The sequence below is a fragment of the Coregonus lavaretus genome (genome assembly GCF_964263955.1).
Source record: "Coregonus lavaretus genome assembly, chromosome: 30".
NCBI classification, from domain to species: Eukaryota; Metazoa; Chordata; class Actinopteri; order Salmoniformes; family Salmonidae; genus Coregonus; species Coregonus lavaretus.
In genome coordinates, this window is record NC_140017.1 from 6,094,879 (window position 1) to 6,120,580 (window position 25,702).

Genomic DNA, 25,702 nt, shown 5'->3' on the forward strand with positions numbered 1-25,702 from the left:
TCTTTGGACTGTGAGTTTTGGATGTACAATACGGAAATTATTAAGTAAATGGGAACAACATGCCATGCAAGGCAAGCAAACAAACAAAGTCTGATGCTGAAAATACAGTATAAAGTTGTATCTCTTAAGCTTCTTTCAGGGGAAGTATATAATATATAGAAGTTATAATTCTGGCATGACCTTTGTTCACTCTTACACAGTTGTAAGCCTATAGATTTGTATCTTTGATTCATAATGAGATATATTGGTATTATTGACACTTTGTCTGATGTGACTTGGAATGAGTGTCATTTTGCTGTATCTGCGGAGTCACAGGTTAAGCAAGTAAGAACATTAAAGCTGCAATATGTCACTTTTTGGGCGACCTGACCAAATTCACATAGAAATGTGAGTTATAGATCTGTCATTATCATTGAAAGCAAGTCTAAGAAGTGGTAGATCTGTTATATGTGCGCTATTTCTATGCTTCCCGTTCTTAAGTTTTGTTTTTGCATCTTTTACTTTCAGTTTTATACACCAGCTTCCAACAGCTGAAAATACAATATTTTTGGTTATTGAAAATATATTTCACAGCGGTTTAGATGGTACAATGATTCACTACATTCTCTATGCTTGTTTTGTCACATAAACTCAAATTAGGCAAACTATTCGAATTTTTGCAACCAGGAAATGGCAGAGCGATTTCTGCATAGTGCACCTTTAACCATAGTCACCAAAAGTGATTATCCCATGCTAAACACATAGAGAGATCAGATCATAATTAGATTCAAGGCAATTCGATTTTATGACAAATCAGCATGTTCAACAAGGCTCTGCACTAAGCCCATACATGTTTGAGGATTGAACACACCACTAAATATCTGTTTGCTTGGCTCCTCCAATTCATCATGAGTGCGGCTCAATGTGCCTACCCAGCTGACACTGTTTGTTCAGGTTTAGAGCCCTGGCTATTTGCTTTCCCCTTCAGTGGAGCGCACGACCACTTGGTTCCAGCAGTGAGTAAGTGCTTCTCCACTGGGTCACCAACCTGGGGGCCACCCAGCAGGCAGCGCGTCACCTGGAGATAAGAGATCTGATGATGAGGTCTGGCTGTGGAACATCACTGCCTTCAGAGGTAATCTACCATTTAATGTGACATTTTGATCGAGCCACAGATCTCCAGATGCTGCTCTCTGTGTGTAGGACTTCCTTTACACACCTCTGTATTGTCACGGCTTCCTCCGAAGCTGCCTCCCCTCCTTGTTCGGGCAAGCTTCGGCGTTCGTCATCACCGGCCTTCTAGCCACTGCCGCTCCATATCTCATCATTCCATTTGTCTTGTCTTGTCAATTACACACACCTGGTTCATATTCCCCTCATTAGTACATGTATAAGTGTTCCCTCTGCCCCCTTGTCCTTGTGGGTGATTGTTTCATGTGAGATGAGTGTAGCTCGGTGGAGCTACCTGTACTTTGTATTGCCTTGGTATATTTTCCCAGTGTGCCTGTATTTGTTCCAGTGTGCCTGTTTTGCGCACTGGACTGTTGACGCTATCCAGCGTAACTGTGTACTACGGCATAAACTCTGTATTCTGTGATTTACCCTCCTGCGCCTGACTCCTTCAAATTACACTCTCACATGTATTGTCAAAGTTCCCCCTTAAGGACATCATAAAAGTATAATAACACCAGTGAGTAGGTAAGAGGAGTTACTTTTTCCAACAAGGAAATCAGTGAAAACCCCATATGGCTTGACACAACAAGTAATTATCTGAAGCTCAGAAGCTATGATTCAATGGTCTCATAAATAATGTATGACATTGGGTTACAGAGCTTATAAGTGCAAATAAAAACAATGCCTCTGTTGTTTTAAATTGTTTTAAATTGTAAGATGTTTTTAGACACAACTTTTATATAACTCCATATCTCAGTTCAGAAAAGAAGAGGGACTATTTTGAATAGGTGAATTAGAATCCATAATCATATTCACTCAATAATTTCCACACAAACTATTATAACAACTGCAGTAGGCCTATCTTGTTGTGCAGTAGTGGCAACAATGCTTCATAATAACAAAATATTATATTAGAAATATTCAGTTTACCTTCTCTTGTGGCCTAAACCATCCCATATGCTATAACTATTGTGCAAGCTTGGATTTTCTTGATGGATCACAACCAAATCATCACATGCCCTTGTGCTACATTTCGAGGGTGGTGTGCCTTTAAGAGTTTACAACGCGAATTTACAGCGCCATCGCTGAAAGTTTTGATGCTGTGCAAGTAGCATACTCTGCGGTAGTTTGGATACGGAAGGAAGTGACGGGACTGAATGAGAAAAAAAGAAAAAATACTAGGATAAAAACAGAAAGCAGAATACGAAGTAACGTGCTGTGTTACGATCAAGAGAGAGTGTGGGATACTACATCGCGTATGATTCTGATGTGCATTGAAGTCGCGCTGGGCAAACTTTTTTAATGGATACAAAGTAGCTGTGAAATGAAAAGCCGAGATTGAGGTCTTAATCGAGGTGGGTTTACCTATTTTTTGGAGTCGCGTTAATGTTCGTACAAAATACATCAATCACTGCATGAATTCTAGCTTAAAGGTATGGAAGACGAACAATTGCTTGGATTTCGTTATTATTATTATTATTTTTTTTTTTTTTTACAAAGAATAGATAGCAAAAGGGCTATCTGTTGAAACTGAAATGCAACTAAATAATTAGCTGGTGATATTGAATAGAGACCGTTGGATTTCACCTGGACTTTTTTCCTCTGTCAAGTTCAGTTCTGCGTCTTTTGGAATGTTTGGGAGTTGTGTTCTACCGGTTTCAGCTCGGATAAATGCATTTCTCTGGGCACTAATATTTTTAACAACGTTAGGACTTTGTTCAGAGCTGAAGGTTCGTGTTCGTTTAGCTGATGGACAAATCACAGAGGAAGTTCTAGAAGCAGACAGTGAAAAAGACTCCATCACACTTGAATTCAAACAAGGAGATGGAACTCTCATAACATTTGTTGCTGACTTCAAACAGGTGAGTGGCTTCATGTGTTTTTCCCACACCTTCACTGTTTTGTGTAGGGTTTGGTTATTGCCCAATGACCACCTATGTTGCCAGGCTGATCAGATGCAATGCAGATGTTGAATGCAGACTATAATACCTCCATTCAACCAATTTAGAAAACAGTACACCATAGCCTGACAATGCTAGACTAGCCTGTGTCATTTCAGTGCTGATGAGTTGACTCCCTGGCTATGGGCCCTCCTCTCCTCATGCTGGTAAATTCCTCAGCATGCATGAGTGGATGATGTGAGGTGGCACAACACACTGATTATTGAATTAGGCTCTCACTTGTAAAGATCAGTTTAGGAATGCTATTCCTACTCTTCTGCAATACAACTCATGTCTTTACTCTGAGCCTGCTCAGTCCTATCGACATAGACAGGCTTAGTCCGAGAGCAAGGGCATCTATCTACTCCAGTGGTTCACAAACATTGTTGTACCAGGGACCGGAAAGCTATGGTCCTTCTTTCTTGCAGGACCAGTTACATTAAACGAAGTGGCTACATTAAACAAAATAACTGACTAAGCCTAAACCAGTGTTGGCTAACCATAAGGGACCGGTCAGCAACATCTCAGGGACCAGTGCTGGTACATGGGCCAGAGATTGAGAACCACTGATCTAATCACTGGTTCAGTGTGTAAAGTGAACTAGCAAACAACATGCAGCCTGCTCCCCGAGTGCCTCTGGTCACTGTACACTATACTCTCAGACACAGACCAAAGGCATGCGTCTGTGATTGTTGCAGTCCCACAGAAACTGACAGCCTGGCAAGAAGTGAAGGGGGAGATTTTCTAGGATTAAGTGGGCATAGCTGACCTTTTTGATCTGGGGTATGGTTCACAAACCAAATGGCTAATTTTGATGAAAAGAGAGGCGGGCACATCGCCAAATCAGTGATGACACATCTCTGAGCACATCACACCATGGTGATGAAGCCTGGTTCACAGCACATACAGTTGAGCTAAATTAGCTACAGGCACAGGGCTCTTTTTCCTCTTGGTTTCCTCTCTGTTTGATCAGTTCCACTCTGAGGCCTGCCACTCCATTCCGTTTACATGTGGTTCTCATCTAACTCTCAATCTCAACGATTTACGGAAAGTTGGCTCAACTGTGACTTCAAGCTGCCATGTAGAATCTACTGCTCCGAGCCGCATGTGGAAAGGAAAGTGCTTAAACGGGATATCAAACAATGGGTAGCAGTAAACGGACAGAGTAGATGCAGTTGAAGTCGGAAGTTTACATACACCTTAGCCAAATACATTTAAACTCAGTTTTTCACAATTCCTGACATTTAATCCTAGTAAAAATTCCCTGTCTTAGGTCAGTTAGGATCACCACTTTATTTTAAGAATGTGAAATGTCAGAATAATAGTAGAGAATTATTTATTTCAGCTTTTATTTATTTCGTCACATTCCCAGTGGGTCAGAAGTTTACATACACTCAATTAGTATTTGGTAGCATTGCCTTTAAATTGTTTAACTTGGGTCAAACGTTTTGGGTAGCATTCCACAAGCTTCCCACAATAAGTTGGGTGAATTTTGGCCCATTCCTCCTGACAGAGCTGGTGTAACTGAGTCAGGTTTGTAGGCCTCCTTGCTCGCACACACTTTTTCAGTTCTGCCCACAATTTTCTATAGGATTGAGGTCAGGGCTTTGTGATGGCCACTCCAATACCTTGACTTTGTTGTCCTTAAGCCATTTTGCCACAACTTTGGAAGTATGCTTGGGGTCATTGTCCATTTGGAAGACCCATTTGCGACCAAGCTTTAACTTCCTGACTGATGTCTTGAGATGTTGCTTCAATATATCCACATAATTTTCCTTCCTCATGATGCCATCTATTTTGTGAAGTGCACCAGTCCCTCCTGCAGCAAAGCACCCCCACAGCATGATGCTGCCACCCCCGTGCTTCACGGTTGGGATGGTGTTCTTCGGCTTGCAAACGATGGTCATTATGGCCAAACAGTTCTATTTTTGTTTCATCAGACCAGAGGACATTTCTCCAAAAAGTACGATCTTTGTCCCCATTTGCAGTTGCAAACCGTAGTCTGGCTTTTTTATGGCGGTTTTGGAGCAGTGGCTTCTTCCTTTCTAAGCGGCCTTTCAGGTTATGTCGATATAGGACTCGTTTTACTGTGGATATGGATACTTTTGTACCTGTTTCTTCAGCATCTTCACAAGGTCCTTTGCTGTTGTTCTGGGATTGATTTGCACTTTTCGCACCAAAGTACGTTCATCTCTAGGAGACAGAACTCATCTCCTTCCTGAGCGGTATGACGGTTGCGTGGTCCCATGGTGTTTATACTTGCGTACTATTGTTTGTACAGATGAACGTGGTACCTTCAGGCGTTTAGAAATTGCTCCCAAGGATGAACCAGACTTGTGGAGGTCTACAATTCTTTTTCTGAGGTCTTGGCTGATTTATTTTTGAACAAGACATTTGTGGAGTGGTTGAAAAACAAGTTTTAATGACTCCAACCTAAGTGTATGTAAACTTCCGACTTCAACTGTATATGAATGGCTCTGTTGCTGTATAGAATGTGTTCACAGGACCAGCCAGCTAGGTGTGTAGCTGCTATTATTATCAGTCATAGCCTCCTGCCAAAATCCCCATGAGTTGGCATGGGTTGTGGGAACAGGAGTACTGTAATCTATGGGATCAGTACAACTATGAAAATCAGAATGAGTCATTCCATGATAAGAGGGGAGATGAACTGAACATTTACATGAACATGGACGTGTGGTGAAATGATATGGCTACCTAACAAACCACACCTCAATCTGCCTGTAATCCATGTCTTCTGGTTGGCATATGTACGAATGGTCACTGTGGGGACGACGTCGTCAATGCACTTATTTATGAAACTGGTGATTGAGGTGGTATACTCCTCAATGCCATTGGATGAATCCCGGAACATGTTCCAGTTTGTGCAAGCAAAACAGTCCTGTAGCATCCGTGTATTCTGACCACTTCTGTATTGAGCGAGTCACTGGTACTTCCTGCTTTAGTTTTTGCTTGTAAGCAGGAATCAGGAGGGTATAATTATGGTCAGATATGCCAAATGGAGGGCAAAGTAGAGCTTTGTACGCGTCTCTGTGTATGGAGTATAGGTGGTCTAGAGTTTTTTTTCCTCTAGTTGCACATGTGACATGCTGGTAGAAATGAGGTAAAACTGATTTAAGTTTGCCTGCATTAAAGTCCCCGGCCACTAGGAGCGCCGCTTCTGGATGAGCATTTTCTTGTTTGCTTATGGCGTTATACAGCTCGTTGAGTGCTGTCTTAGTGCCAGGGTCGGTTTGTGGTGGTAAATAGACGGCTACGAAAAATATAGATAGTGTGGTCTACAGCTTATCATGAGGTACTCTACCTCAGGTTTTAATGTCCGGTTGGTAGGATAGTCTCGAACAAAGCTCATCCAGTTTATTCTCCAGTGATTGCACGTTGGCCAATAGAACAGATGGTAGAGGGGGGTTACCCACTCGCCACAAATTCTCACAAGTCACCCTGATCTGCGCCCCATGTATTTCCTTATTTTCTTCACGCGAATGACGGGGATTTGGGCCTTGTCTGGGAGCAGCATTATATCCTTCGCGTCATACTCATTAAAGAAAAAATCTTCGTCCAGTTCGAGGTGAGTAATCGCTGTTCTGATATCCAGAAGTTATTTTCGGTCATAAGAGATGGTAGCATCAACATTATGTACAAAATAAGTTAAACAATGCGGAAAAATCACACAAAATAGCACAATTGGTTAGGTGCCCATAAAACGGCAGCCATCCCCTCCGGCTCCATTCTCCAAGCAAGCACTTGACCCCAAGATGTAGCCCCCGATTCCCCAAAATTCCAATTGCCAAAGTTTCTATTGTGGCACAAGACGAACTGGTCAGTGTTTCATTCAGAATTACCCAGACGTAGCAGTTATGATAACCGAACTAGAGCCATCATAACAGTGCTTTAATGAGAGCTTTGACCAAAGTGATAAGGTAATGAATACATTAAAACAAGTAGGGCATCGTATTCTAAATCTTGTAAACTCAGCAAAAAAAGAAACATCCCTGTCTTTCAAAGATATTTCATAAAAATCCAAATAACTTCACAGATCTTCAATGTAAAGGGTTTAAACACTGTTTCCCATGCTTGTTCAATTAACCATAAACAATTAATGAACATGCACCTGTGGAACGGTCATTAAGACACTAACAGCTTACAGACGGTAGGCAATTAAAGTCACAGTTATGAAAACTTAGGACACTGAAGAGGCCTTTCTACTGACTCTGAAAAACACCAAAAGAAAGATGCCCAGGGTCCCTGCTCATCTGCGTGAACGTGCCTTAGGCATGCTGCAAGGAGGCATGAGGACTGCAGATGTGGCAAGGGAAATAAATTGCAATGTCCTAAGACAGCGCTACAGGGAGACAGGACGGACAGCTGATCGTCCTCGCGTGGCAGACCACGTGTAACAACACCTGCACAGGATTGGTACATCCGAACATCACACCTGCGGGACAGGTACAGGATGGCAACAACAACTGCCCGAGTTACACCAGGAACACACAATCCCTCCATCAGTGCTCAGACTGTCCGCAATAGGCTGAGAGAGGCTGGACTGAGGGCTTGTAGGCCTGTTGTAAGGCAGGTCCTCACCAGACATCACCGGCAACAACGTCGCCTATGGGCACAAACCCACCGTCGCTGGACCAGACAGAACTGGCAAAAAGTGCTCTTCACTGACGAGTCACGGTTTTGTCTCACCAGGGGTGATGGTCGGATTCGCGTTTATCATCGAAGGAATTAGCATTACACCGAGGCCTGTACTCTGGAGTGGGATCGATTTGGAGGTGGAGGGTCCGTCATGGTCTGAGGCGGTGTGTCACAGCATCATTGGACTGAGCTTGTTGTCATTGCAGGCAATCTCAACGCTGTGCGTTACAGGGAAGACATCCTCCTCCCTCATGTGGTACCCTTCCTGCAGGCTTATCCTGACATGACCCTCCAGCATGACAATGCCACCAGCCATACTGTTTGTTCTGTGCGTGATTTCCTGCAAGACAGGAATGTCAGTGTTTTGCCATGGCCAGCGAAGAGCCCGCATCTCAATCCCATTGAGCACGTCTGGGACCTGTTGGATCGGAGGGTGAGGGTGAGGGCTAGGGCCATTCCCCCCCAGAAATGTCCGGAAACTTGCAGGTTCCTTAGTGGAAGAGCGGGGTAACATCTCACAGCAAGAACTGGCAAATTTGGTGCAGTCCATGAGGAAGAGATGCACTGCAGTACTTAATGCAGCTGGTGGCCACACCAGATACTGATTGTTACTTTTGATTTTGACCCCCCCCTTTGTTCAGGGACACATTATTCAATTTCTGTTAGTCACATGTCTGTGGAACTTGTTCAGTTTATGTCTCAGTTGTTGAGTCTTGTTATGTTCATACAAATATTTATGTTAAGTGTGCTGAAAATAAACGTAGTTGACAGTGAGAGGACGTTTCTTTTTTTGCTGAGTTTCTTTTTAAGTTTCTAGTCTAAGACTACCTAATGTGAAAACAAGTGTAACATTACCTTGAATGAAAAGGGAAACCTCCCCAGTTTCACTTCAGGGCACAACCTGTCTCCCACCCCATGACACTGGTGGAATATAATAGAGTATCAGTCCTTCCTTTGGAAGACTATCAACTGGGAATGTCTCAAATTTTTTAGGAGAAATGTCTGGGATTGGTCACGATGATGCAGGCCGGGCCTGCACACACTCATCAGTGAGAGAATGTTCTGTCCCAACAGCTTGAATGTGAACCCCAAAACTAGCTTGCCTGTGTCTCAAATGGCACCCTATTCCATATACACTGAGTATACCAAACATTAGGATCACCTTCCTATAATTGAGTTGCACCCCTCCTTTGCCCTCATAACCACTTTAATTTGTCGGGGCATGAACTCTACAAGGTGTCGAAAGCATTCCACAGGGATGATGGCCCATGTTGACTCCATTGCTTCTCACAGTTGTGTCAAGTTGGCTGGATGTCCATTGGGTGGTGGACCATTCTTGATACACGAGAAACTGTTGAGCGTGAAAAACCCAGCAGTGTTGCAGTTCTTGACACAAACCGGTGCGCCTGGCACCTACTACCATACCCCGTTCAAATGTACTTACAGCTTTTGTCTTTCCCATTCACCCTCTGAATGGCACACGTACACAATCCATGTCTCAAGGCTTAAAAATCCTTCTTTGACCTGTCACCACCTCTTCATCTATACTGATTTGAAGTGGATTTAACAAGTGACATCAATAAGGGATCATAGCTTTCACCTGGTCAGTCTGTCAAGCAAAGAGCAGGTGTTCTTAATGTTTTGTATACTCAGTTTATCTAGTAAAGACATCAAGAGACTACAAAAATACTATGTACACACTATTTATAATACATATTCTTACAGTACAGTTAAATAAGAGCTTTAGAAAGATGAGCGGTGCTGTGATACAAGGTGGTTTTTTTAAAGCTAAACTTTGCTTTTTGCCTGAGTAACCTCTGGTGGCAGAGCATTCCATGATGACATCGCTCTATAGATAACTGAGCGACGCATTAAATCTGTTTTTGGTTTGGGTACCGTGAAGAAAGCCATTGTGGGGTATGTATGTCTGTTTTTGAAGTGTATGCAAATAGATTACACAAGTGGTATTTTCAACACTCAAATGTTTCTTAGACGAAGAGAAGTTGTCAATTTCTCCTCAACCCTCAATGACTATCATGTTGATGTTTTAGGTCTAAGAGCATGCTTTGAATCCAATACAATGCTTTTGGTTTTAGATGTATTTTATTGTTAATTACCCATTCTGACACTGACTAACTCCTTGCGAAGAGTCTCAGCAATCTCACTGGCTGTAGGTGCTGATGGGTAGAGTGTAATCATCAGCATACATAGTCATTTTAGCCTCTTGTAAGGCAAGTGGCAAATCATTTGTAAAAATAGAGAAGAGACGGCAACTACAAAGGTTGGCTGCATTTGCATGAGTGGGGTGTGTGTGAGAGTGTGAGTAAGACAGAGGGTGTGGGAGGGAGAGTGTGTAGGCCTATGTGTGTAAAGTTATCTGAACAGTACAGATGGTTACACTGGCCGTGTCCGAATACCCATGCTACATACTGTACTTAAAGATGCACTATGCAGAAATCACTTCGCCATGTCCTGGTTGCTAAAATTCTAACAGTTCGCTTAATTTCAGTTTGTGACAAAACAAACAAGCATAGTTAGGCTGGACACATTAATTTTCGAACAACGCTTTTTTCGGATAAAAACGAGTTAATTGCATCTGCTGTATAGCCTAGTTTCATAATATTACCATATGTCCCAGCTGCTTCGCAATGGCGCCGGAGGGGATGGCTGCTGTTTTATGGGCTCTGAACCAACCGTGCTATTTTGTTAGTTTTTTTCGCATTGTTTGCGAAACAATGTCAACTTATCATCCAGAGGCAGCGCTCCTAGTGGCCGGGGACTTTAATGCAGGGAAACTTAAATCCGTTCTACCTAATTTCTACCAGCATGTTAAATGTGCAACCAGAGGAAAAAAAACTCTAGACCACCTTTACTCCACACACAGAGATGCATACAAAGCTCTCCCTTGCCCTCCATTTGGCAAATCTGACCATAACTCTATCCTCCTGATTCCTGCTTATAAGCTAAAACTAAAGCAGGAAGCACCAGTGACTCGGTTAATAAAAAAGTGGTCAGATGACGCAGATGCTAAGCTACAGGACTGTTTTGCTAGCACAGACTGGAACATGTTCCGGGATTCTTCAGATAGCATTGAGGAGTACACCACATCAGTCACTGGCTTCATCAATAAGTGCATCGATGATGTCGTCCCCACAGTGACCGTACGTACATACCCCAACCAGAAGCCATTGATTACAGGAAACACCCGCACTGAGCTAAAGGGTAGAGCTGCCGGTTTCAAGGAGCGGGACTCTAACCCGGACGCTTATAAGAAATCCCGCTATGCCCTCCGACGAACCATCAAACAGGCAAAGAGTCAATACAGGACTAAGATTGAATCGTACTACACCGGCTCTGACGCTTGTCGGATGTAGCAGGGCTTGAAAACTATGACAGACTACAAAGGGAAGCACAGCCGTGAGCTGCCCAGTGACCCAAGACTTCCAGATGAGCTAAACCACTTCTATGCTCGCTTCGAGGCAAGCAACACTGAAGCATGCATGAGAGCACCAGCTGTTCCGGATGACTATGTGATCACGCTCTCCGTAGCCGATGTGAGTAAGACTTTTTTAAGCAGGTCAACATTCACAAGGCCGCAGGGCCAGACGGATTACCAGGACGTGTACTCCGAGCATGTGCTGACTAACTGGCAAGTGTCTTCACTGACATTTTCAACATGTCCCTGACTGAGTCTGTAATACCATCATGTTTCAAGCAGACCACCATAGTCCCCGTGCCCAAGGACTCTAAGATAACCTGCCTAAATGACTGCCGACCCGTAGCACTGACGTCTGTAGCCATGAAGTGCTTTGAAAGGCTGGTCATGGCTCACATCAACACCATTATCCCAGAAACCCTAGACCCACTCCAATTTGCATACCGCCCCAACAGATCCAGAGATGATGCAATCTCTATTCCACTCCACACTGCCCTTTCCCACCTGGACAAGAGGAACACCTACGTGAGAATGCTATTCATTGACTACAGCTCAGCATTCAACACCATAGTGCCCTCAAAGCTCATCACTAAGCTAAGGATCCTGGGACTAAACACCTCCCTCTGCAACTGGATCCTGGGCTTCCTGACGGGCCGCCCCCAGGTGGTAAGGGTAGGTAACAACACATCTGCCACGCTGATCCTCAACACAGGGGCCCCTCAGGGGTGCGTGCTCGGTCCCCTCCTGTACTCCCTGTTCACCCATGACTGCATGGCCAGGCACGACTCCAACACCATCATTAAGTTTGCAGATGACACAACAGTGGTAGGCCTGATCACCGACAACGATGAGACAGCCTATAGGGAGGAGGTCAGAGACCTGGCCGTGTGGTGCCAGGATAACAACCTCTCCCTCAACGTGACCAAGACAAAGGAGATGATTGTGGACTACAGGAAAAAAAAGAGGACTGAGCACACCCCCATTCTCATTGACGGGGCTGTAGTGGAACAGGTTGAGAGCTTCAAGTTCCTTGGTGTCCACATCACCAACGAACTATCATGGTCCAAACACACCAAGACAGTCGTGAAAAGAGGGCATGACAAAGCCTATTCCCCCTCAGGAGACTGAAAAGATTTGGCATGGGTCCTCAGATCCTCAAAAGATTCTACAGCTGCACCATCGAGAGCATCCTGACTGGTTGCATCACCGCCTGGTATGGTAACTGCTTGGCCTACGACCGCAAGGCACTACAGGGGGTAGTGCGTACGGCCCAGTACATCACTGGGGCCAAGCTTCCTGCCATCCAGGACCTCTATACCAGGTGGTGTCAGAGGAAGGCCCTAAAAATTGTCAAAGACTCCAGCCACCCTAGTCATAGACTGTTCTCTCTGCTACCGCACGGCAAGCGGTACCGGAGTGCCAAGTCTAGGTCCAAAAGACTTCTCAACAGCTTCTACCCCCAAGCCGTAAGACTCATGAACAGCTAATCATGGCTACCCGGACTATTTGCACTGCCCCCCCACCCCCTCTTTTTATGCTGCTGCTACTCTGTTAATTATTTATGCATAGTCACTTTAACTCTACCCACATGTACATATTACTTCAACTACCTCAACTAGCCGGTGCCCCCGCACATTGACTCTGCACCGGTACCCCCCCTGTATATATAGCCTCCCTACTGTTATTTTATTTTGCTTCTGCTCTTTTTTTTCTCAACACTTTTGTTGTTTTATTCTACTTTTTTATTAAAAATAAATGCACTGTTGGTTAAGGGCTGTAAGTAAGCATTTCACTGTAATGTCTGCACCTGTTGTATTCGGCACGTGTCAAATAAAATTTGATTCTATTGAGCACTGTGCCATTAACTCGCCTTCAGAACGTTCTATTCCCAGCCCATTGTTCTACATCACAATGCCTGCTTCGCTATTGTTGGCAATGAGACCTGCCCACGCTCGTAGTTAAAACGTCAACAACAACAAAAAATTACTCATGGAACTCTGAGGTCGTCCCATTGTTTTCTATAGGGGAATGTCTATTTCGCAAAATATCTCGCAATGTGTATATTTAGATTTTTTTCATGTCGGGCACCATTTTAATCATGAGAATCTCCTCTTTGTAATTATGTAAGTCTGGGCAGCGAGCTTGGTTGTAATCGATCACTAGACCAGAAATAGTCCTACGTTTTAATTTTTTCCCTACTTCCTCATTACGCAGACATGAGCACGATCGAGGTGCAGATGTTTACTTTCTACACGAGTTTCTACAGTTTCGTCCTAAGAACAGATTGTAGTGGTAATATGAAAAGGGATAAAAAAACATTGCCATCACTCCAGTCAGAAGAGGCTCTGCGAACGTTTGGTTCAGTTCATTTGCTATGGGCTCGCGCTAGTGTTCCAGCTTAGCCAATGTTCTATTGCCGTTTTTCAGACTTGGGTGAATTTTGACTCATTCTATTGTCCAGCCTAGTATAGTGTAGAGAATCATTGTACCATCTAAACCGCTGTGAAATATATTTTTCAATAACCAAAAATATTGTATTTTCAGCTGTTTGAAGCTGGTGTACAAAAGTAAAAGAGACAAAAAATAAACTTAAGAACGGGAAGCATAGAAATAGCGCACATAGAACAGATCTACCACTTCTTAGACTTGCTTTCAAAAAGAATGACGGATCTATAGCACACTTTTCTATGTGAATTTGGTCAGGTCGCCCAAAAAGTTACATATCGCAGCTTTAAACTGTTTACAGCACAGTAGCGGCTCCTGATTGGCTGAGTAGGTGGTGTGGGACTGAGTGCGATATGTAACTTTAACCAGTCTTATAATAGCTCATTTCCAATTTGATTACTTTCTCTAAACTCAGCAAAGAATAGGAATGGAGTTATAGGCCTATTCAGGCTGGTTATAGGCAGACTGTCACGTTTGACCTATACCGCAGTAGACCATATAGCCCATCTATCTTATTTAAAAAGGACTGAAGACAGGAACTGATCATTTGGTTCCATTTCAACATATTTATTAGTGAAACCAAAGTGCTGGAACACAGTGCCTTCGGAAAGTATTCAGACCCCTTGATTTTTTTCCCACATTTTGTTAGGTTACAGCCTTACTCTAAAATTGATTAAATTGTTTCCCCCCCTCAATCTACACACAATATTTAATAAAATATTAAAAACTGAAATATAACATTTAAAATAAGTATTCAGACCCTTTACTCAGTAATTTGTTGAAGCACCTTTGGCAGTGATTACAGCCTCGAGTCTTCTTGGTTACGAAGCTACAAGCTTGGCACTTTTTGGGGAGTTTCTCACATTCTTCTCTGCAGATCCTCTCAAGCTCTGTCAGGTTGGATGGGGAGCGTTGCTGCACAGCTATTTTCAGGTCTCTCTAGAGATGTTCGATCGGGTTCAAGTCCGGGCTCTGGCTGGGCCACTCAAGGACATTCAGAGACTTGTCCCGAAGCCACTCCTGCGTTGTCTTGGCTGTGTGCTTAGGGTCGTTGTCCTGTTGGAAGGTGAACCTTCGCCCCAGTCTGAGGTCCTGAGCAGTCTGCAGCAGGTTTTCATTAAGGATCTCTCTGTACTTTGCGCCGTTCATCTTTGCCTCGATCCTGACTAGTTTCCCAGTCCCTGCCGCTGAAAAACATCCCCACAGCATGATGCTGCCACCACCATGCTTCACCGTAGGGATGATGCCAGGTTTCCTCCAGACGTGACGCTTTGCATTCAGGCCAAAGAGTTCAGTCTTGGTTTCATCGACCAGAGAATCTTGTTTCTTATGGTCTGAGAGTCTTTAGGTGCCTTTTGGCAAACTGCAAGCGGGCTGTCATGTGCCTTTTACTGAGGAGTGGCTTCCGTCTGGCCATAAAGGCCTGATTGGTGGAGTGCTGCAGAGATGGTTGTCCTTCTGGAAGGTTCTCCCATCTCCACAGAGCAACTCTAGAGCTCTGTCAGACTTACCATATGGGTTCTTGGTCACCTCCCTGACCAAGGCCCTTCTCCCCTGATTGCTCAGTTTGGCTGGGCGGCCAGCTCTAGGAAGAGTCTTGGTGGTTGCAAACTTCTTCCATTTAAGAATGATGGAGGCCACTGTGTTCTTGGGGACCTTCAATGCTGCTGAAATTTTTCGGAACCCTTCCCCAGATATGTGCCTCGACACAATCCTGTCTCGGAGCTCTATGGACAAATCCTTCGACCTCATGGCTTGGTTTTTGCTCTGACATGCACTGTCAACTGTGGGACCTTATATAGACAAGTGTGTGCCTTTCCAAATCATGTCCAATCAATTGAATTTACCATAGGTGGACTCTAGTCAAGTTGTAGAAACATCTCAAGGATGATCAATGGAAACAGGATGCACCTGAGCTCAATTTCGAGTCTCATAGCAAAGGGTCTGAATACTTATATAAATAAGGTACTTTTTAAAATTTTATTCTGAGAACCTGTTTTCGCTTTGTTATTGTGTGTAGATTGCTGAGGATTTTTATTTATTTAATCCATTTTAGAATAAGGCTGTAACGTAACAAAGTGGAAAAAGTCAAGGGGTCTGAATACTTTCCGAAGGCACTTAATTAAATCAAATAGCCTAGTACACACAAACTTTTCAAATGTTCAAATCAAAAGGCTATTGCATAGAAAAGTGGACAGTTTGGTGCATTGCAAATTCAGAACCGCTGGACAGCAACATAATAAACTAAAGCACTGATCATTGGGAACGAGATCAGAATGACTGCTAGGGCTTGATCCATAAAATAATGAAATGGGTAGCATAGCCTACAAAACTAAAACAATCCATATGTTCAAATCAAAAGGCCTGATTTTAACATGACTTCAATAGCGCAGCCACATCCCGGGTGCCGACACATTCAGAAATCCAAAGATGATTTTAGTATTTAGTTTTTAAAAGCTCTGACGAAAGCCAAGAGAACAAGAAACACTTTTCAGGTGAGAAAACAGAAATCGACTTTGGGTAAAAAATAAAAACGTATTTTCAAAGATGTAGCCTACGATGCAATACTCATTATCATTTTAAGGAGAACAAAAACTACTTAGCCTATATTTGAACACCACCGCAGACGCTTCGGGGATCTTCCCAATTAAGTAGCCTATTTTTATTGTATTTTTTTTTATTTAATAAATTATTCAAGCTCTGTCAAATTGGTTGTTGTTGATCATTGCTAGACAACCATTTTCAGATCTTGCTATAGATTTTCAAGTAGATTTAAGTCAACTTTGACTCAGACACTCCGGAACATTCACTGTCTTCTTGGGTAAGCATCTCCAGTGTAGATTTGGCCTGTGTGTTTTAGGTTATTGTCCTGCTGAAAGGTGAATTGGATTTGGCCCAAACATAACACTTTGCATTCAAGACAAAAAGTGAATTGCTTTGCCAAATGTTTTGCAGTAGTACTTTAGTGCCTTGATGCTAACACGATGCATGTTTTGGAATATTTGTATTATGTACAGGCTTCCTTTTCACTCTGTCAATTAGGTTAGTATTGTGGAGTAACTACAATGTTGTTGATCCATCCTGTTTTCTCCTATCACAGCCATTAAACTCTGTTTTAAAGTCACCATTGGCCTCATGGTGAAATCCCTGAGTGGTTTCCTTCCTCTCCGTTAGGAAGGATGCCTGTATCTTTGTAGTGACTGGGTAAAAATGGCAGACATTGAATATCCCTTTTGAGCATGGGGAAGCTATTAATTACACTTTGGAAAGTGTAATTAATAACTTCACCATGCTCAAAGGGATATTCGATGTCTTCTATTTTTATTTGTACCCATCTACCAATAGGTGCCCTTCTTTGCGAGGCATTGGAAAACCTTCCTGGTCTTTTTGGTTGAATCTGTGTTTGAAATTCACTGCTCGACTGAGGCACCTTACAGATCATTTTGTGTGTGGGGAACAGAGATGAGGTAGTTTTTCAAAAATCATGTTAAACACTATTATTGCACACAGAATGAGTTCATGCAACTTATTAGGTAACTTGTTAAGCACATTTTTACTCCTGGACTTATTTAGGCTTGCCATAACAAAGGGGTTGAATACTAATTGACTCAAGACATTTCAGCTTTTCATTTTTAATTAATTTGTAAACATTTCTAAAAACATAATTCGACTTTGAAGTTATGGGGTATTGTGTGTAGGCCAGTGACAAAAAATCTAAATGTAATCAATTTCAAATTCAGGCTATAACACAACAAAATGTGGAAAAGTCAAGGGGTGTGAATACTTTCTAAAGGGTATAAGTGAGCAATAACTTGTTGTATACTGACATTGTTTGTCATGGGGTAAAATCCCTATGGGAAAAATGAATGGAATAGAGGGTTGAAAGAGCGAAAACACAAAGCTACCAATGCTGCCATCACACATTTTCTAACTCTAGGGACATATACTGTAGACCTTCAAAAAATCACTGAGACAACATCGTATCAAGTGAGCCCGATGGACCCACATTTCGGGGTCTGGCTCATGGACTATATGTAGGAAATACCACATACTTCTGCTCATGTAGTGTATGTGGACACCTGCTCGTCGAACATCTCCTTCCAAAATCATGGGCATTAATATGGAGTTGGTCCCCCCCCCCCCCCCCCCCCTTTGCTGCTATAACAGACTCCACTCTTCTGGGAAGGCTTTCCACTAGATGTTGGAACATTGCTGCGGGGACTTGCTTCCATTTAGCCACAAGAGCATTAGTGAGGTCGGGCACTGATGTTGGGCGATTAGGCCTGGCTCGCAGTCGGCGTTCGATGGGGTTGAGGTCAGGGCTCTGTGCAGGCCAGTCAAGTTCTCTCACACCGATCTCGACAAACCATTTCTGTATGGACTTTGCTTTGTGACGGGGGAATTGTGAGGCTGAAACAGGAAAGGGTCTTCCCCAAACTGTTGCCACTAAGTTGGAAGCACAGAATCGTCTAGAATGTCATTGTATGCTGTAGTGTTAAGATTTCCCTTCACTGGAGCTAAGGGGCCTAGCCCGAACCATGAAAAACAGCCCCAGACCATTATTCCTCCTCCACCAAACTTTAAAGTTGGCACTGCATTCGGGCAGGTAGTGTTCTCCTGGCGTCCGCCAAACCCAGATTCGTCTGTCGGACTGCCAGATAGTGAAGCGTGATTCATCACTCCAGAGAACACGTTTCCACTGCTCCAGAGTCCAATGGCGACAAGCTTTAATCCAATTCAGCCAATGCTTGGCATTTCGTATGGTGATCTTAGGCTTGTGTGCTGCTGCTCAGCTATGGAAACCCATTTCATGACAAACATTTTATTGTGCTGACGTTGCTTCCAGAGGCAGTTTGGAACTCAGTAGTGAGTGTTGCAACCGAGGACAGACTATTGTTATACGCTTCAACACTCTGTGGTCCCGTTCTGTGAGCTTGTGTGGCCTACCACTTCACAGCTGAGCCGTTGTTGCTCTTAGACATTTCCACTTCACAATAACAGCACTTACAGTTTAACAGGCCATTCTAGTGCCAATGTTTGTCTATGGAGATTGCATGGATGTGTGCTCGACTGTGTACACCTGTCAGCAACAGGTGTGGCTGAAATAGGGGTGTCCACATACTTTTGTGTATACAGTTGAAGTCGGAAGTTTACATACACTTAGGTTGGAGTCATTAAAACTTATTTTTCAACCACTCCACACATTTCTTGTTAACAAACTATAGTTTTGGCAAGTCGGTTAGGACATATACTTTGTGCATGACACAAGTAATTTTTCCAACAATTGTTTACAGACAGATTATTTCACTTATAATTCACTATCACAATTCCAGTGGGTCAGAAGTTTACATACACTAAGTTGACTGTGCCTTTAAACAGCTTGGAAAATTCCAGAAAATGATGTCATGGCTTTAGAAGCTTCTGATAGGCTAATTGACATCATTTGAGTCAATTGGAGGTGTACCTGTGGATGTATTTCAAGGCCTACCTTCACACTCAGTGCCTCTTTGCTTGACATCATTGGAAAATCAAAATAAATCAGCCAAGACCTCAGAAAAAAAATTGTAGACCTCCACAAGTCTGGTTCATCCTTGGGAGCAATTTCCAAACGCCTGAAGGTACCACGTTCATCTGTACAAACAATAGTATGCAAGTATAAACACCATGGGACCACGCAGCCGTCATACTGCTCAGGAAAGAGATGCGTTCTGTCTCCTAGAGATGAACATACTTTGGTGCGAATGCACATGAATCCCAGAACAACAGCAAAGGACCTTGTGAAGATACTGGATGAAACAGGTACAAAAGTATCTATATCCACAGTAAAACGAGTCCTATATCGACATAACCTGAAAGGCCGCTCAGCAAGGAAGAAGCCACCGCTCCAAAACAGCCATAAAAAAGCCAGACTACGGTTTGCAACTGTACATGGGGACAAAGATTGTACTTTTTGGAGAAATGTCTTCTGGTTTGATGAAATGAAAATAGAACTGTTTGGCCATAATGACCATCTTTATGTTTGGAGGAAAAAGGGGGTGCTTTCAAGCCGAAGAACACCATCCCAACCGTGAAGCACGTGGGTGGCAGCATCATGCTGTGGGGGTGCTTTGCTGCGGGAGGGACTGGTGCACTTCACAAAATAGATGGCATCATGAGGAAGGAAAATGATGTGGATATATTGAAGCAACATCTCAAGACATCAGTCAGGAAGTTAAAGCTTGGTCGCAAATGGGTCTTCCAAATGGACAATGACCCCAAGCATACTTCCAAAGTTGTGGCAAAATGGCTTAAGGACAACAATGTCAAGGTATTGGAGTAGCCATCACAATGCCCTGACCTCAATCCTATAGAACATTTGTTGTCAGAACTGAAAAAGCGTGTGCGAGCAAGGAGGCCTACAAACCTGACTCAGTTACACCAGCTCTGTCAAGAAGAATGGGCCAGAATTCACCCAACTTATTGTGGGAAGCTTGTGGAAGGCTACCCGAAACGTTTGACCCAAGTTAAACAATTTAAAGGCAATGCTACCAAATACTATTTGAGTGTATCAACTTCTGACCCACTGGAAATGTGATGAAAGAAATTAAAGCTGAAATAAATCATTATCTCTTCTATTATTCTGACACTTCACATTCTTAAAATAAAGTGGTGATCCTAACTGACAGGTAATTTTTACTAGGATTAAATGTCAGGAATTGTGAAAAACTGAGTTTAAATGTACAGTCGTGGTCAAAAGTTTTGAGAATGTCTGCTGGCAATTTGCATATACTCCATAATGTTATGAAGAGTGATCAGATGAATTGCAAAGTCCCTCTGTGCCATGAAAATGAACTTAATCCCCAAAAAACATTTCCACTGCATTTCAGCCCTGCCACAAAAGGACCAGGTGACATCATGTCAGTTATTCTCTCGTTAACACAGGTGAGAGTGTTGACGAGGACAAGGCTGGAGATCACTCTGTCATGCTGATTGAGATGGAATAACAGACTGGAAGCTTTAAAAGGAGGGTGGTGCTTGAAATCATTGTTCTTCCTCTGTTAACCATGGTTACCTGCAAAGAAACACGTGCCATCATTGCTTTGCACAAAAAGGGCTTCACAGGCAAGGATATTTCTGCTAGTAAGACCATGTATCGGATCATCAAGAAATTCAAGGAGAGAGGTTCAATTATTGTGAAGAAGGCTTCAGGGCGCCCAAGAAAGTCTAGCAAGCGCCAGGACCGTCTCCTAAAGTTGATTCAGCTGCGGGATCGGGGCACCACCAGTGCAGAGTTTGCTCAGGAATGGTAGCAGGCAGGTGTGAGTGCATCTGTACGCACAGTGAGGCGAAGACTTTTGGAGGATGGCCTGGTGTCAAGAAGGGCAGCGAGGAAGCCACTTCTCTCCAGGAAAAACATCAGGGACAGACTGATATTCTGCAAAAGGTACAGGGATTGGACTGCTGAGGACTGGGGTAAAGTCATTTTCTCTGATGAATCCCCTTTCCGATTGTTTGGGGCATCCGGATAAAAGCTTCTCCGGAGAAGACAAGGGGAGCGCTACCATCAGTCCTGTGTCATGTCAACAGTAAAGCATCCTGAGACCATTCATGTGTGGTGTTGCTTCTCAGCCAAGGGAGTGGGCTCACTCACAATTTTGCCTAAGAACACAGCCATGAATAAAGAATGGTACCAGCACATCCTCCGAGAGCAACTTCTCCCAACCATCCAAGAACAGTTTGGTGACGAACAATGCCTTTTCCAGCATGATGGAGCACCTTGCCATAAGGCAAAAGTAATAAATAAGTGGCTCTGGGAACAAAACATCGACATTTTGGGTCCATGGCCAGGAAACTCCCCAGACCTTAATCCCATTGAGAACTTGTGGTCGATCCTCAAGAGGCGGGTGGACAAACAAAAAACCCACAAATTCTGACAAACTCCAAGCATGGATTATGCAAGAATGGGCTGCCATCAGTCAGGATGTGGCCCAGAAGTTAATTGACAGCATGCCAGGGCAGATTGCAGAGGTCTTGAAAAAGAAGGTTCAACACTGCAAATATTGACTCTTTGCATAAACTTAATGTAATTGTCAATAAAAGCCTTTGACACTTATGGAATGCTTGTAATTATACTTCAGTATACCGTAGTAACATCTGACAAAAATATCTAAAAACACTGAAGCAACAAAGTTTGTGAAGACCAATACGTGTCATTCTCAAAACTTTTGACCACGACTGTATTTGGCTAAGGTGTAACTTCCGACGTCAACTGTATATAGTGTACTTGTTTAGGAATGAATCAACTATTTTCAGTGTGTCAGGCATCATCACTCACACATTCAGTGCATGTTCTGTCCTTAAACCAAGGGTTGAAACGTCATACTAACACACTTAAATACACCTGTGGAGTGTTTTGTTATATATATTTTGTGCTTTTTTGCCGGTAAATATTGACTTAATATCCAGCACTTTCTCAAGGACATTGGATGTGTATGTTCTACACATTCTCTCTGCCCTGATATCACCCCTATGTGTGACCGATACTATAATTGCAGCTTCACACACACACACACACACACTGGCTGAGATGAGCAACAGATGTTTGGAATCTACCTGACACCCTATCACTCTAAATTTACTGGCCCTCACTATTAACAATGCCACGGTTGTGTGAACGAGCACATTGGCTCTCTCTTAAATCTTCCTTTTATCTGTGTTCTAAATGTATTGTGTTTCACGACTCACTAAGCCCTCAGGCTGTCTTATATCTAGATTTTCTCTCTTCAAAGAAAGGGCATTTATGAATACGCCCAAACAGTAAGCAACTCTTGGAATGAATTGATTGATTCTACCACACACCCACTTGTTTGTAAAGAGCAGCGAGTACAGCGGTTGGCCTTTTATGAGCTGACTCCCATTGGGCTATATCTCTGACCTGTTTGGCAACTGCCCATTCCTTTTGATCATTTCACAGCCATCGCATATCTCCCAGTAACCTTAGGCAAGTAGTTGGAAACTTGAACAAGAACTTGGAATCCGTTGCAGCGCAATTACCATCGCGCCATTGTTTCCGACTTTTCATTATTATCTGGGTGGCGTACACGTTATCTCTGGTTGCTCATTTTGTGGGAATTCTGGGAAATGTCTTTCAGCATTTCCTCGTAAATATGAAGTGATGCAATGCATCAGTTGAAGTCGACTCATTTACCAGATCTTATGCTTGACTTGTATTCTTTTTAACTGCCTCGCCTTCAGGATCCTACCTGAGGCCATCCCAATTGTCACTTGCACAAACTTGTCAGCCTTTTTTAATGGGCAAGCAGCGTCCCCTTTTCCAGGAAATGTGGTTATAGTAATGGATGCCATACTGGTTACAACTCTTGGACCACGGGGGCCATCCAGTGAATGCACCCACTGCAGTTGTGTAAGGTCCCACTACTGCACTGAGTCATGTGGGTAGGATGCGTACTCCATCTCCCACCATGTATTGATCCCTATGTGCTCCACAGATAACAAATGGGTAGTTGCGCAATACAGCGACGTGAGCAATACACAGGAACTGCATGGCATTTCCTCAGAATATCTTTGGAGTTTAGCAGACCGTCAGCATGCACACAAAGGGAGGTATAGAGGAAGAATGGTGTCTAGTTTGTCTTTCCCTTAAGACAAGCGGCTTAAGGATGGTAGCCTTGTTGTTTTGGTGTGAAAAATAATTTAGGCTGCATTGTTTTTTAGTTGTTCACTCTAGGCCAAGTTTGCAGTTTTGGTGATATAGCCTGCTGTTTTCAGATCCATTTGTGCTGTAGCCAACTCACTCCTGTGGTTGTTGGCTACACATCACAAACAGAGCTAGCAGCAGGTTAGTTTGAAGAGCCTTTCTCCCATGCTCATTGGCTGCTCTCGCTGAGGACTGCCTCCTGGCCTCTGGTCCACTAGCTGATGTCTTTATTCTGCTCCGAGTCACCAGGCAGAACACTGCTAATAATAAAAAGGTCTCTTGTCGTTCCCACAATTGTAGACAAGCAGGAGAGGAAAAGGGCAGACAGTAACACCGAATACCTTTGAACTTTTCAGAATCAAATGCTCCACATCACAGGACCTTTTATTCTTTTAAGACAACATTTTATTAAAGAAAAAGACAATGGATATGGTTTCTGCTTGTTTTGGCCTGGCCCATCTGTACTCCTGTGTGGATTTTTTTGGGACTGCAGCTCAACAAGGAAGGCAAGCCACCTTGTAAAATCAACACTAAGAGATACTTTCTATCAAATATGGCCAATTTTCAGTGTCAATTTTAAAATGTCAAAGGGGCCTGAACTCAGTGTGTTTTTAAACTTAAAAAAAAAAAAAAATTCGATAAGACCTATTTTGATGGTGTAATTGTTCAACTTTTATGCGTCTTCCTTTCAAGGGATAACCAACTCAATCTCAAAATGAAGTTCGCAATGTTTATATTCAGGATCTTGTTGAGCTACCAGTCCTGTGAGGTTACCTTGGGTTGTCACTGTTGTGGCCTCCCAAACATGATCCCTTCGTGATTGAGCTACAAAACTTTGACGGTCAATAACAAAATTCATGTTACCATTTCTTCGGGTCATAAAAAGATCATTCGTACAGCTTGTCTTATCTGCGTTGCACCATTTACAGTGTTAGCTTTGGCATAAGGGAAGGAATACATGGGTGGGTAGAACAATTACTCATATCCTTAAGAAGAACTGTAATGACTCAATATTGCTCAACATCCACCAAACAACACATTTTAAGGAAATGTAAGCAACTAAAAATATGGTTCAAACTTGACATAAAAGCATTGGAAAAATATACATTTCTGTGACGTTATGGAAATGATCAGATAAGTATTTGCTCAATGCCTGAGCGATTGGGATTCGGAAGAGGTAGCTCTGGATCTTGATGTCCACTGCCTTGCAGGATATGAAGTCTGTGGGACTAAGGTTGGGGTTGGAGCTGTATGGGACTCCAGATATAGTAGGACATCACTTGTCAATCTACTGATATTGATCTGAATTGCATGTGAATAAACCGGCATGTTTTTCTGCTAGTTTGGAGAAACTGGCCTTTTCAAATACTTGTAATAATGTTGAAAAATACTATTGTGAATTGCTATTTCATTTGAATGATCTAAACCTACATTTTATGGCTATGTATGGTTAGATTGTGAATATGAATATACATACCATCTTTACATTTGAGTGTGTATTTTGTCAATGCCTTTAGGCATGTTCTCATTCTCGCCTACATAGCCATTTAATTAAAGCGTACCTTTTTATTGTCTGTTGAAATACCCACTAGGACACCTTTCAGCAGCAGTAGCCCTCAGTGTTTTCATTGTCCCTTCACTCCAGGCAGCATTTGCTAATTCTCTTGATAAAACAGCCAGGTGTGACCGGCCCCCAAATCTGACTTCACATTCCTTCTCTTAGTGCTCCGTAATTAGTCTCAACAAGCATTTCTCAGTCAAGCGCCTTTTCTTCCTCTCTTTTGTTTGTTTGTCTTTCTTCCGAGCAGGAGGTACTTAATCCTCCTTGTATACCTGTGCCTTTTCACCCAGGTCCCTGAGACACCAATGCAAATATCTTTACCATCACAAAAACAAGTGGTAATCCCTTATGTTGCTCTCAGACGGTGCTAGTTTGCTTTTCGAGAAGTTTGTTTGCACTGCATTTGGCTGTCTCTTGCTGAGTTTGCGCTTAAATCGACTGCCCTATGTGTGCTCGATGTAGTAAAAACTTTGGATTGGATTAGTAACATCTTAAGTGTTTGACATTTTTCCATCTTTGGTGTAATGTAATAATTTTTGTGATGAACAGTATACCTGCATTTTGGCAGTTTGAGTAGTTGGTAAGAAAAAGCCCACCATTGGCTTTCTCACAGCTTTATGCGAAGACTTATTTCATCCACTACCACTCACTGGGTAAACCACTGATCCCAAATGTCAATCTGTGACTGCTGGGCCTCTCCAAACAGCAGCCTTATCAAGCAGACAGGGTCTTAGAGGGGATTGGAAAACAGGAAGCGACGGGAACTCTGGGGACGGCCTTTGGCACAACTTTACTGGCGTCGAAAAGTTCAGTGG

General features: G+C 43.0%; 1 protein-coding gene across 2 annotated transcripts in view; it reads left to right on the forward strand.

The window, feature by feature from the left end:
- The first annotated feature begins 967 nt into the window (after window positions 1–967).
- Window positions 968–25,702, forward strand: part of LOC311106028 (out at first protein homolog) — a 37,517-nt gene continuing 12,782 nt past the window's right edge. The window contains exon 1 of one of the 2 annotated variants that reach the window (XM_084148300.1): window positions 968–1,114. In XM_084148300.1, coding sequence (XP_084004426.1) covers window positions 1,076–1,114 — 39 coding nt within the window. In that variant the 5' untranslated portion in view covers window positions 968–1,075. Of the gene's footprint in view, window positions 1,115–2,204; window positions 3,015–25,702 lie in introns of those variants that run through there. The other variant, XM_084148299.1, reaches the window with a different exon arrangement.